Here is a 12,938-nt window from a genome sequence, read left to right on the forward strand (position 1 = left end):
AGGGCGCAACATCGTTCACCCATCTCTAGGCATGTTAGGAGGCAACAGAACCTCCCTTTCAGACATCCAAATGAGCGTTCCACCGGGATGCGAGCATGGCTAAGATTAATGTTAAAAAGCTCTTTGCTTGCATCCAGGTGGCCGGTGCAGGGCTTCATGAGCCACGGCATCAGGGGGTAGGCCGCATCGGCCACGATGCACACCGTCATCTGCACGTCCCAAAGCGCAAGGTCCTGCTGGGGGAAAAATGTTCCTGTCTGCAACCTGCGGTACAGATAGGAGTTGCGGAATATGCGGCATCATGTACCCGCCCCGACCACCCGACACCGATGTCCATAAAGTGTCCCCAGCAGTCGACCAGGGCCTGCAACACCATCGAATAGTAGCCCTTCCTGTTTATAAATTGAGCTGCTCGACAGGGCGGTGTGCGGATTGGGATGTGTGTCCCATCGAGGGCTCCTCCGCCATTCGGGAAGCCAAGGGTGGAAAATCCGGCAATGATATTGTCCAGGTCCCCGAGACGGATGAGCCTCTTCAGCAGCTCCGCATTGATGGCCCTCACCACCTGCAGCAAGAGACAGACAGACAGACAGGTTAGACAGGTTACCTAAAAGCTTGGGAGAAGAACACCCCCTCCCCCGCATCAGCGCAGGATTGGCCGAGGAGCTGCTTCCAAGTGCCACTCCATCCCCCACTCCCTCTTGCCCTTGCCTGGCAGTCCCCCTCTCTCAACCCCCCTGCTCAGCAGGGTCTGTCTTGCAAAAGTGACTTACCTCCATCAAAATGGCCCTGATGGTAGACCTCCCCACACCAAACTGGTGTCCCATGGAGCAGTAGCTGTCGGGGGTGGCCAGCTTCCAAAGGGCGATTGCAGCCCGTTTCTACAGGGGGATGGCAGGCCACAGATGGGTGTCCTGGTGTTGCAGAGCAGGGGCGAGCCAGGCACACAGCTCCTGGAATGTGGCCTTCTGCATCCGGAAGTTGTGGAGCCAGTGCTCATCGTCACAGAGCTCCATGATGAGCCAGTCCCACCAGTCCAAACTCGTCTCATGCCTCCAAATCTGCCTGTCCCCAAAAAAGTTTGGGGCAAGGACAGAGCTCCTGCATCCCGGACAAAGATCTCCTAGGTCCCACTTTAGTAGGTCTCCTGGGGCAGGAGATTCATGACAGCCTCATGAAGATGCAGCAGAAGCTGCAGTATGGCAGCATGGGGCCATCGCCTGCCCAGGGGCAGCTCAGGCTCCATGGCCAAAAACACAGTGAAAAGCAGAAAAAAAAAACCCAGAAAATAAACTGCTGTGGTGTCCAAGAAAGCAGAGCAACCAGAGCAAGCACTGCAGCAGCTTTGCTTTCCCTCTAGGAGGTAGGCAAGCCAGAAGCAGGAGTGGAGCAACGGCTGTCCAGGGAGTTCCCTTTAAGCACGTGTCTCTGCAAAGGGCATGGAACAGCACCGGGAAGTAAATGCTGCTCCCATGCCCGGCAAGAAGCGGTTCCAGGTGCCTTCCCCCCCCCCGAAAGAGCGTCCAGCACTACTCTGGACACTTTTTCAAAAAAGCGGATTGGGTTTTCGATCTGCGTAATGCAATCTAGATACTTTCAAAAAAGCCTCTTTCGAAAAAGAGCATCTTTCAAAAAAGGCTTGTAGTCTAGACGTAGCTTAAGATAGGGGAGAGAGCCTCCAGACAGGGGGAGTGGAGAGGGTACAGAGAAGGCAAAAGTGAGATAAGGCTGGAGTGGGACCAGGATAACTTGGGTTCAGGACAAACTGAGTTTTAAACTCATGCTGATAGATGGAAAAGATAGTCTAATGGCTGATAGTCTAATAGTCTTGCACTTGGAGACCTAGGTCGAAGTACCTGTCCTGCCAAAGGCCTCTGAGCTTAAATCACTTACCCAAGGCCGTGGAAGACCTTCAAAAGATATTTAATACCTAAATACATTTGAGGATCTGTGCCTCAGCTCCCAGTATGGAGATGATAGTATTTTCCTACCTTACAGGAATGGGACGGGGATTAAAATGTGGAGAGCCATAAATACCTAAAAAGCCCAGCTAAACTTCCTCATTTTAAAACCTGGATAATTATACAGGTTGAAAAATATATGTTGTCAGGTGGGGGTGACTCGTACTATATAGTAATACAAACAAGCAGAGTCTTGGGATCCAAGCCTGCTCCAACTGACAGGTATGGGAGTTTTTCTGTGGACTGCCACAGGAACAGGATTGGACCCTAAGATATTGGTGCATAAACATACAGGCTACCTGAATGAAAAATTGCATATTTGTTGTGACAGGTATTATCCATCCAATAATCCCTTCCTCGCACCCTTTTGAAAAGTTCACAACTCAAAGGAAGGTTAGTTAGTGTACTGTTTCTCAACTTTTTTTTTATAAAGTACCCCTTTTTTAAAAAAAAATTATAAGTACCTACAGTTTTCAGACACACAAGTTTTTTTCTACCATTGCAACACATTTGTTTAAACAACTTAATCATAGCCGGGCAGGCACTGAAATTTTTGGGTGTAAAAAGTACAACAATAATAAAACGCTGTAAGACTTAAAACAAAAAATCAGTTTTCGCCAAATTTCAGTATCCCCTAGACTTCTATTGAGTACCCCTAAATATACTCATATCATTGGTGAGAAACACTGGATTAGTGTATAAAGTTTACATTTAGAACTGGTTGCAAAACCAAAATTTTTCCCCATGAGAAATTTTGAACACCCTCTGCCCCCAAAAATGTAAGGGTTTTTTTGGTCAAAAATGTCAGTATTCCTATGGGATGACAAAATAAAAAGTGTTTGAAATGTTGATTTGAGCCAATACATAACAAAAATGGCTCTATTTTGATTTAAACTGTCATTTGTGGGAGAGGGGACGGGAGCTAACATTAAAACCAAAATGATATTACAGTTAGATAGATGGTACAGTAACAACACTTTCATAGGATGCTAGTGTGTGGCCTTGGACTTGTCTGTGTGCCAGACCTTGGTTACAATACTATTCGTGCTCCCAAAGTGCTGCGCCGCAGCTCCCCAAATGGATTCTGTGTGTACTGACCAAAAGACTCCTGTTTTGCATTCGTGTAATCCTGTTCGGAAAAAAAATTCACTAGTGAGAACTATAAACTTTTCTGTTTGTGTCCCCAGCAGCTACATACGGTGTAGCACTTTGGTGCACACTGCTATTTCCAAGCTGCAGGACAATGTAGCTACGTCCTTTGTTTTACCAAAGCAGCACTGCTGGTGGATTTATATTAAGGTAATATTGGGTGTGCCAGGTCACAGGATAGTAAACTGACTTTAATCTATGGGTAATGTTTCACCTTTCAGTCTTGGGCTAACTCCCAAGACTTTTCTTTCTCCTTAGCAAAAGCATGATGTAAGGTATAAGATAGTTCTCAAGATTTTGTATAAGCCAGTGTTGCCAGAGGCTCTATACAGGTGTGGTTAATAGTTATATAATGATTCAGAATTGCATGTATCTGTCTGAACATAAATATAGTCTGATCGTAATCTTTTTTCAGTCTGTGCATTCATCCTAGCAAAAGCATTTCTAGTCCTATCCCTCAGAGATGTTAATTCCTATTTGATATAGTATAGAAGGCAAATGGATTGAGCCGTTCAGACCAGCACTTTGTTGTACTGTACACTTCCAGCTGTGAAGAAGCCACTCTGGATAAATAATACCAGTTGCTTTCTGCTCATAGGGTGCTACAAATGAACCTACAGAAGTAGGTGCAAATGCTGTGTGTTTGGTACACTGATGACTCATATGAGTCCCCTCCCTTCCATATATTTAAATAATGAAAAACAAATATTGTAAAATTGCTAAGCGTAAAGTTATCAGTAAACAGAACAGTAACTACTAACTGGAACAGTTCTACCCTGCCCCTCCCCAACAGTCACATGGCTCTTTTATTCAAAATATAATTATCAGTGCTATTCGTTAATAAAAATACTAGTGAGTTACTGATACACAACAGATTTTTTTTTAGGGCAATAGTTTTCATAATTAGTCATTTGCTTTGATACAGTATTGACTTCTACTGTAATAAAAAGCAATCACTTATCTATTTGTCTCATTTAATCCAGAACACACCCTCCACACAAATCTAATATGACTAAAAACCAAGACTAATGTTTGATTTTACATTGGCTTCAATATGTCCCCACTAGAAAGTTAATTATTAAAGAGTGCAGCTATATACAATAGTACGTCGAGTCAATGGGTCTAGTAGTTAGAGCAGTGGTCTAGGAGTTGAGAACACTGGGTTCTGTTCCTAACTCTGCCACTGACTAGCTTTGTAAACTTGGGCAAAACACTTAACTGTGCTGAGCCTTCATTTCTCCATTTGCAAAACAGAGCTAGTGCCAGCCACCTTTGTAAAGTGCCTGGAGATTCACAGAAGAAAGGTCACAAAAACGTGAAATTAATACTGTACTTATTCATGAACACCAGAGATTCAAACACAGCCAATCAATGCCTTGAAAACTCACAAAAAAAACCTTGAGGAATATCCTGAGCTTGATGTAAATCAAATGCAACTTTATTGACTCCATCAGAGTTATTCTGATTTACACCAGCTGAGGATCTGGCCCTCCAAGTTTGGAATGTATTTGTCATCTCAAAAGCAGTGCAAAGTAACTTGATTTCTGGAGCCATGGTAAAGATTTTACTAGCATGGTTTTGGAACAACCCCACTACTCCTATGTGATGAAACCACAAGGGATTTATACTGGCTGTCAAGGACAAAATAAGGAACAACAGGAAGCAGTATTTCAAATTTGCTGTTGCTGCTCCAGGGCTGCCTGTGGGTCAGAGGATTAGATCCTGGAGCTTTTCTTTCTCTGTCTCTCCCCCTTCGCTTATTTCTTTGTCTGCAACAAATGACTTCTGGAGATCAAGGTTAAAACGTATAGGTGGGGAGGGAATGAAAACTGGAAAGTGAGAGTGATGAAGACAAGGCAACAACAAACAAGAAGGGAAAAAAAGAGAAAGAACAAAGAGGTAGGTGGAATGGAAGGGACACATAATAAAAGGGAGTGAAAATGGTTGCAATCACAGATTTTGAACTTCATCTTAAGTAACATTTGTCCAGGCAGTCAGAAAAAAAAATTGAAAGAAATGTTGCTTGCAATTTGCATGCTTTTTGAGTACAGGATCCTGCACACAGGAGGCCTAAATATCCCCATCCCATCATGGCTTCTTGGAACAACTATCACCACCCTCAAAATATTCTGTTTGTGTTGCAGAGGATTGAATCTTACCTATTTAAATCTGCCCAAAGACAAGGAATAGTGGCTCCAGGAAGAGGAAGGGTGCGAATACTGGAGCCTTCACCCCTGGCAGAACATCCCAAGCAGGGAGGTGATGTCAGAGCACCACTACCACCCTGTTCTTCCCCACTAGCCTCTGTGATACCTACACATCTACATCCCTAAATTGTCTTAGTTTGACCAGGTTTTCAAAGTCTATTTTAACCCGATTCCATCAGGATGCCAATGCTGCTTTACCGAGAAGCATCCTTCTCATGTTATTTTCAGTATGTCCCCTTATGTCTTCACATAACTTCTCCCTGGCACTTTCAAATCTGTTCAGGTTCCAAGTTCCCCACCAGTTTGCTGGAAGTGTTCAAAGCAAGAACGGCCATGGCTGTTTAATCCTATGTTCAGAACAGGAACCTTTGACCACTGATGTAGCTCCATTGTGCAGACTAACAACATGCAATCTGTGCATTACTGCCACCCCAGCTACAACTTCAGAACATCTCCCCCTCCTCCAGCACAGCTCTACTGCAGACTAACAACATGCAATCTGTGCATTACTGCCACCCCAGCTACAACTTCAGAACATCTCCCCCTCCTCCAGCACAGCTCTACTACAGGCATTAAATGGTGCAGAGAGTTGAGAGGGTCCCATGAAAATAGTTTCCTCCTGTGTGTTTAGAATTGCATCTTAAAATATTTCATTAAGTATAATGTATTTTTTAAAGACTTTCTTTTGCTTTATTTTAGAAGAAAGAAAGAATCAATCAAAACATCTTAACCAACGTCAGTATTTACTTCTATATTTGCATAGCCACAAACTTATGCAATTTTGGAATTCTACTGTGAAATAGCAGTTCAAGGCCACACCTGAGTAATTACTGTATGATGCATTTGTTATTTCACAGTTCCAAAAACAGTGCTGTAACTAAATTTAGTGGGAATGTATAGCATATTAGCAAAGTTTCACAACTGCTTATGAATCCATCCTTTTATTTCCAAACTGGCTTAGAAAGTATTCCACTGCAAGGATCAGCACCAGAAAAATTCAGTTGCTTGCTACCTGTATATCTAACGCCCTTCATGCCGCTGCCATTTTCTACTTGTCTGCTCTTCTTTTATGCTGGCCTCTCTGCTCTGCCAATTCTTAGATATAAAGGAACATTACAACCATCTAGTTCAGGAGTAGGCAAAACGCAGCCAGCAGGCCAGATCCATTTTTTTCCCCAGAAGAGGCTCTTGTGCAAGAAGGAGCATCTACGCTGCCCCCTCTTGGGCAAGAAAAACCCTCTTGCGCAATGCCGTTACACCTATTACTTTTCAGGAAGAGCGGCATTGCGCAAGAGGGTTTTTCTTGCGCAAGAAGGGGCAGTATAGATGCTCCTTGCGCAAGAGCCTCTTCTGAAAAAAATGGTGGCTCATTAGGTATGCAAATGAGGCTCAGCGATATTCCACGCTTAGCCTCATTTGCATATTGCTCGCACAAGAAGCCACGAGTGTAGACATAGCCTACATGTGTCTTGTAATTGTGGGCAGGTCATCTGAAGACATCTCTTTAAACTGGCCCATCATTACTAGTGTACTGCCTTCTCTAATTTCATCATTGCTGGCAAGTCACTGAACACATAAAACTCTAGTGGGGAAGAAATAGGAACAAATGCTCTGTCCTGCTGAAGTGCTAAACACCTCATGCCTAGAAATAAGCCTCTCTACTGCCAACCAGAGAGGTAATCACTGACAGCTACCATTCTATCAACAGGTCTTCTCTGTTCTGGTTAGCAAAAACTGTCAGACTGGATGAAATTACTTTGTCTAGTGAACTGCCTGGGCACAACAGAAAAGAACGGTAGCATAACAAGACTGGAGCAGGAAGTGGAAGAAAAGGGTATTTGTGTTTTTACCATTGTTTTAAAGAGCGGCTCACTTCTTTTGTAAATTGCATTCTGATGCATACAATCAAGCTGCTGTGTCATGCAGAGACAGCATGACTGGATAAAAAAATAAAAGTAGAAAATGTAACCATTAGCCCCATCTAATAGTAACATCTTTTAAAATACTCCCATTTATGATTTAATCAGTCCATGGGGAACATATAGGCTCGGATTCTTCCAAACTTGCAATGAATATTGCCTTACTGACTTCAGAGTAATTACTAATTTCAAAGTAGTACTCCACAAGAATAAGGGTAGGAGAAGCAGAATCATGATGTGTAGATATTTCACTACATTTCCCTAATTTGTCAAGGTGTTGCTTTTGTGGAGCTCATTGTGTCAAAATAAATAAGAATCTGATGCTCTTAAGAGCTAGAACAGTTTTCATTATAGAGCAAAGTAGTATTTCTCTCCATTTTGATCTGCTTTACAAGGACTTTGTTTTGTTTTTTTAAACTTGCTCTAATATAGCACATCAAAGTGCTTTTGATGTGAGTTTATTTAATGGAATCCACTTTCTCCCTCCCCCCCCCCCCCCCCCCCGCCCCCTGGGATGATTGTGTTAATCTTCATGCAATACTGTGGCTTTTTAAACTATAGCAGGAAGAGGCTTGTACAACTAAGCTAGACAGGTTACCTATGCTCCCCATGTTGAGTCTGATATTTAGTAATGTATTTCCCTGTTTCATGGAACATTGATTGCCATTGCATCACAAGAGAGTGGGCTTAGTTATGCTCTCATTTACACCAGATTTAAACTCTGTCCTGCAAACAAAGCCCCTTCCTCACAGGCCTGCCCAAGGTCACTGAGAACCAACGCTGTTGAGACAATTACATTCTTGAAATGCTCAAAAGTATCACAATTGTGGCCTTCTCCAGCAAATTTATGTTAAAGTCGGGGAGATCCCTCAGTTTGCTCCAAAGACTGTGAAGGACCCTGGAGGCCCTTCCGATAGTGAAGGACAGGAGAAATCAGGAGCAATCTGAGTTAAGTGCAAACACTTAAGCATGTGCATAAGTGTACTCAGATAAGCAGCCTCATAGACTAACCTGGAATGGGGGAGTGCCATTGAAGTTACATATGTGGTTAAGTGTTCATATCATGGGGCGTTGGGCCCCCTGTTAAAGCAGAATCAGATGCAGATCACACTGTAACCATATGTTAGTTACTGTGGGAAAAGTATATTCAGAAACTACTGTCCTCCTTTTAAACTCTCTGAAACCTACAACTTTGCCATTTATTCCTGATCTTGAAACACAGCCACAAAAGATCCTGTTTTGTCTGACATGTTTACCTACAGCATTTGAATGACTTTTAAGCTCTTTGAATAAGGATAAGAGACAATGTGTACATTTTTCACACAAATGGTGGAAAGGTAATAAAATAAACATCAAAAGGTAGTTTACCAAATCATGGCTTCTCCATTGCCATTTACAACAAAGGCAGGAAAAGGAAGAAACCTACTCTCACCATTGGCATCATGTTAGAAAAACACACGTTTTGGAAGCAATGGGAGATTTTTTCCCATATTCTTAACACAAACGTTGGCACTTTATTTTTTGTTATGTCAACTATTTGTTAATTTTCATCTCATGTTATATAAAGGTAAAAAACAGAAAAGGTGCCTTCCCTCTTTAATTTTAAAAGACCAAAAAATAAGATAGGCTAAGTGGTAACTGGAGGAAGACACCCACCCCCTATTACAGTTAGTTGAATATAACAGGAAGACATACGAGAGAATGAAAAGTCCCTTCATTGTTCAATGTTTACTATTCAAACCATGTGCAGAATAAAAAACTGGCAAGTTTTCTGAGGCTTTCTGCAGGTGCATGGGTGAAAGCAATCCCATCAAAAGAGAAAGTGACTATTTGTTAGTGTCTCTTTCAATACATTCTTAAATCTTCATTATTTCATGTTTCTTTCCACCACTCCTCAGCTGCAAAAAAGATAAAGGATGCTGCAAATTTCTAAGGTAGTCGATAGTGAAAACCAGCCCATAGGAATTGCAAAATACATATTAAAAATATTCCATGCTATATTTTTCTGAAAAGATACAGGTAAAACTCTTAAGTTCTAAGGTATCATATCCAATCGGGTTTTGTATTTGAATTTTATTGCTTAGGGGTATGCAAAAAACACTGAAGTAAAGCAACTTCAAGTTCAAAAAGGTTTTATTTACAGAGTAACAATCTAATAGAGTGTCATTATACATAGGAGGATACAACACAGGCTCTGAAATGTCAGCTACATTATTTTGTTTAGCATCTCTGTTCATTATAAATACATAAAATCAAGGTCAGAGTTTTGCTGAAGTGTTCCCATCATTCACTTTTTATTCTGGATTGGGAGGAGAGGGGTGAGGATGAAATGAGTGTCTAGCTACCATAAGTCATTAGGAATTCACAACAAAGTTTATACAGCTTCCCAGTGAAGCATGGTATTATTTCTAATAGGGTGTTTAACTGTCACATTACAACTTATTACTAAACACAGTATTATGTAAAAAATAACAAATGAGTAGCTGGTGCTGCTCTGCCACCTACAAGTCATCCTGAACTTTACACCTGGGAGGAGGAACCTGCTATGCAAACCTATACACACACACACCTAGGGATGGAAGAAAGAAGGGGTGGAACCTGGCAGAGGAAAAACAAAAAGCAAAACAAGTATGTTGCATGAAATAAGCTTGCCAACAAGATCTGAGATGACAGGGAGATAATTATGACTCTGATCTTTCTTATTAGTGGATGCCTACCTTTGCTACCTTGCTTGCCCGCCCACCATCCTTTCAGATCCTGATTCTAACTCCGCCTCTCCTCAGCTGCCTAAGTATTATAATGGGCTGGTCTCAACGTGGTGCAGAGAGACAGCGCTAACGTGGAAGAGAGAGAGAGATAATGACAGTAACACTAATAATAATAGCTTGACTGCTGCCTCTGCTGCAAGAAGTCAGCTCAGAATCTCAAGACTGGAAAAAAACAGGTCCCTTGATACAGGAGCACCAGCAACTACAGAGCGGAGTAACTGCAACATCTCTAGAGATCACGTATTCCATTTGTAGTGCTCTGATGAACTATGGACAATAAACTGAAGAACCTCCTCCGAAGAAAACACCAAGTCAAACTTTAAGGGATTGGAGAGAGGATCTGACTTTGCAGAACTACCCACCCAGGACTAACTAACTGATTTGGGGTTAGTTGGTTTTCTTTCAACAACCTTCTTTCCCACCTGGAGCAACCAAAGTCAAAGCAGAGGGGAAGGAAACGGTGCATCTCCCTAAGCGAAAGAAATCTCAGAGGGGTGGAAGAAAGAGACAGACCTACCTGCCTCCCACGTAACCTACTATCCACAAGGAAGAGACCCTGTTCTCCAGAGCCCTGTGCAAGTGGGAAGAGCCCTCCCCACCCACTAGCTAATCCCTTGCCGCTGTCTCGGGTTGGGAACCCTCACAGCCCCTGCTCTTTCCTACTTGCCAGGGGTGAAGGGGGAGGCGACCCCTGGCCTGCGCTGCTCGCCAAAAGGAAACCTTTGGCGCTGTCCAGGGAGAAAAACAAGACAGAGCCTCCCCACGGCCCAGCGTCTTGCCCCCCGCCCTCTGCTGCCGGCCCCCTTCCCAGCCCCGCTTGGGGGCTGCCCTAGAGCTGCCTCTTGCCCCAGCCTGGCGGCGGGCGGCGAAGAGGCCGGCTGAGGCAGGCGCGCCATGAAGCTGGAGCTCTTCGCCCCGCGCTACGAGGACAAGCTGGGCGGCAGCGACCAGGAGGGCAGCGGGGCCGCGTCCCCCGCGCCAGGCGACAGCGAGCTGGGCTCGGACGGGGACTGCGCCGCCAACAGCCCGGCGGGCTCGGGGGGGGCGGCGGCGGCGGCGGCGGGCGCGGGGCAGGCGGCGGGCGGGAAAGCGAAGCCGTACACGCGGCGGCCCAAGCCGCCCTACTCCTACATCGCGCTCATCGCCATGGCCATCCGGGACTCGGCCGGCGGCCGCCTGACACTGGCCGAGATCAACGACTACCTGATGGGCCGCTTCCCCTTCTTCCGCGGCGCCTACACGGGCTGGCGCAACTCGGTGCGCCACAACCTCTCGCTCAACGACTGCTTCGTCAAGGTGCTGCGCGACCCGGCGCGGCCCTGGGGCAAGGACAACTACTGGATGCTCAACCCCAGCAGCGAGTACACCTTCGCCGACGGGGTCTTCCGCCGCCGCCGCAAGCGCCTCAGCCGCGCCCCGCCGCCGCCTTCCCGCCCCGCCGCCTGCTGCTGCGCCGCCGCCCCCTGCAGCTGCAGCGCGGGCGCTGCCGAGGAGCGGCCCGCGGGCGCCGCCAGGCCGGGCTCCAAGTTCTCCAGCTCCTTCGCCATCGACAGCATCCTGAGCCGGCCCGGCCCGCGCGCCCCCGCCCCGCCGCCCTGGCCCGCGCTGCCCGCCCCCTACGCGCTGGGCTCCTGCCCGCGCCCGCCGGCCTCCCTCTACGCCGGCGGCGGCCTCCTGCCGCTCTACGCCTACGGGCTGGCCGAGCCCCCGCCGCTGGAGCGCAGGAGGGAGGCGCTGGTGGCCAGCAGCGCCCCCCACCCGCCGGAGCCTCCCCAGCTCTTCCCCGCCCCTGCCGAGGCGCTGCTCAGCCCGCGGCTCTGTTACCCCTTCCGCCTGGCCGGCCCCTTGCAGGCAGCCCCCGGGCGCCCAGCCTCCTACCTGCCCTACCCCCCGGAGAGCCTGCTGACTTAATAAAGACCCCCCCTCCTCCCCTCCCCACGAGGGGGGCAAAGTGGGGAAGGTGGGGAAAACCTGGAGGGGGGAAGCAAGGGAGGCGGCGGCTCCAGCTTGTGCACTTTCTGTCCAGAGCCCAGTGACTGTGCCTTAGGAGGGGAGCGGGGTTTTAACCAAACCAAAGTGGGGCGCTTTGTATTTGGACTTTAGCAATGGGCCAAAGTGCTTCTTATTCATTGTTGATACTACTGGCTTCAGGCAGGTGCCTGATCTGCTCTCGGCTGGTTTCTCCGCGCAAAGCCTAGTGTAATGGACCAGGGACCCCAGGCCGCCCTGCAGGCTCGCCTGGGGGGTCTGGAGGTGCCTGTGCACTACAAGCGTGAGGCCTGAGCGAGTGAAAAGGTGCAAGAAGGTGCCGGGACATTTCTCTGGTCCAACCCACTGCATCACGGTGCCAAAGCAAACCCCACGGTGTAGCACCTAGCATTTCTTAGGGAGGGATTTATTTATACGTTTTTAAAAGTTTTAACAGGAGAGGCTTCAGCTGTTTATTTTTAAATGTTATGTTCAATGAAATGTCAGACGTGATCGCTTCTGTGCTCGATTTGTTTCTGAGTTGTGTTTTTAAGAGATAAGACCACTGGCAAGCCAGGAGTGATTTTTTTCCTTCTGTAAACCTATGCGTAAATATTTTATGAAAAAAAATAACCTCCGGCTTAATAGTTATTTTCCAATAAAAGTTGCAAAAGAACCCATGTGGAATAGCGTGGTATCTCCGTGAAAGAAAAGGGGGCGGGAAAGGATTGACTTCGGGGGAGGGGGGTGAACTGTGATATAACGCTAGAGAAAGATGCTATGTAGATGGAAAGAAACTGAGCAGAGGTAGGCACCCCTCATCTGGAGGGAAACCCTACATTTTTGAAAGTTTAGTTGTACCCCGTCCCCCACCACACACTCCTGCCTATTAACGTTTAGATATGTGATGCACATCAATTCATTACCATCCCTGTTGATGGAGATTTTGGACCAGTAGGATTTCTC

General features: G+C 46.2%; 1 protein-coding gene across 1 annotated transcript; it reads left to right on the forward strand.

Moving 5' to 3' along the window:
- Window positions 1-9,281: 9,281 nt before the first annotated feature.
- Window positions 9,282-12,652, forward strand: FOXQ1 (forkhead box Q1). Its single transcript, XM_075921347.1, has one exon. The coding sequence runs from the start codon at window positions 10,899-10,901 to the stop codon at window positions 11,913-11,915; it is 1,017 nt and encodes a 338-aa protein (XP_075777462.1). The 5' UTR covers window positions 9,282-10,898; the 3' UTR covers window positions 11,916-12,652.
- The last annotated feature ends 286 nt before the right edge of the window (window positions 12,653-12,938 follow it).

Source organism: Pelodiscus sinensis, chromosome 2 (assembly GCF_049634645.1).
Source record: "Pelodiscus sinensis isolate JC-2024 chromosome 2, ASM4963464v1, whole genome shotgun sequence".
NCBI classification, from domain to species: Eukaryota; Metazoa; Chordata; order Testudines; family Trionychidae; genus Pelodiscus; species Pelodiscus sinensis.

What these genes read in the sequence shown, in the direction of transcription:
- FOXQ1 (XM_075921347.1), top strand. Translation starts at nt 10,899, where the DNA reads ATGAAGCTGGAGCTCTTCGCCCCGCGCTACGAGGACAAGCTGGGCGGC.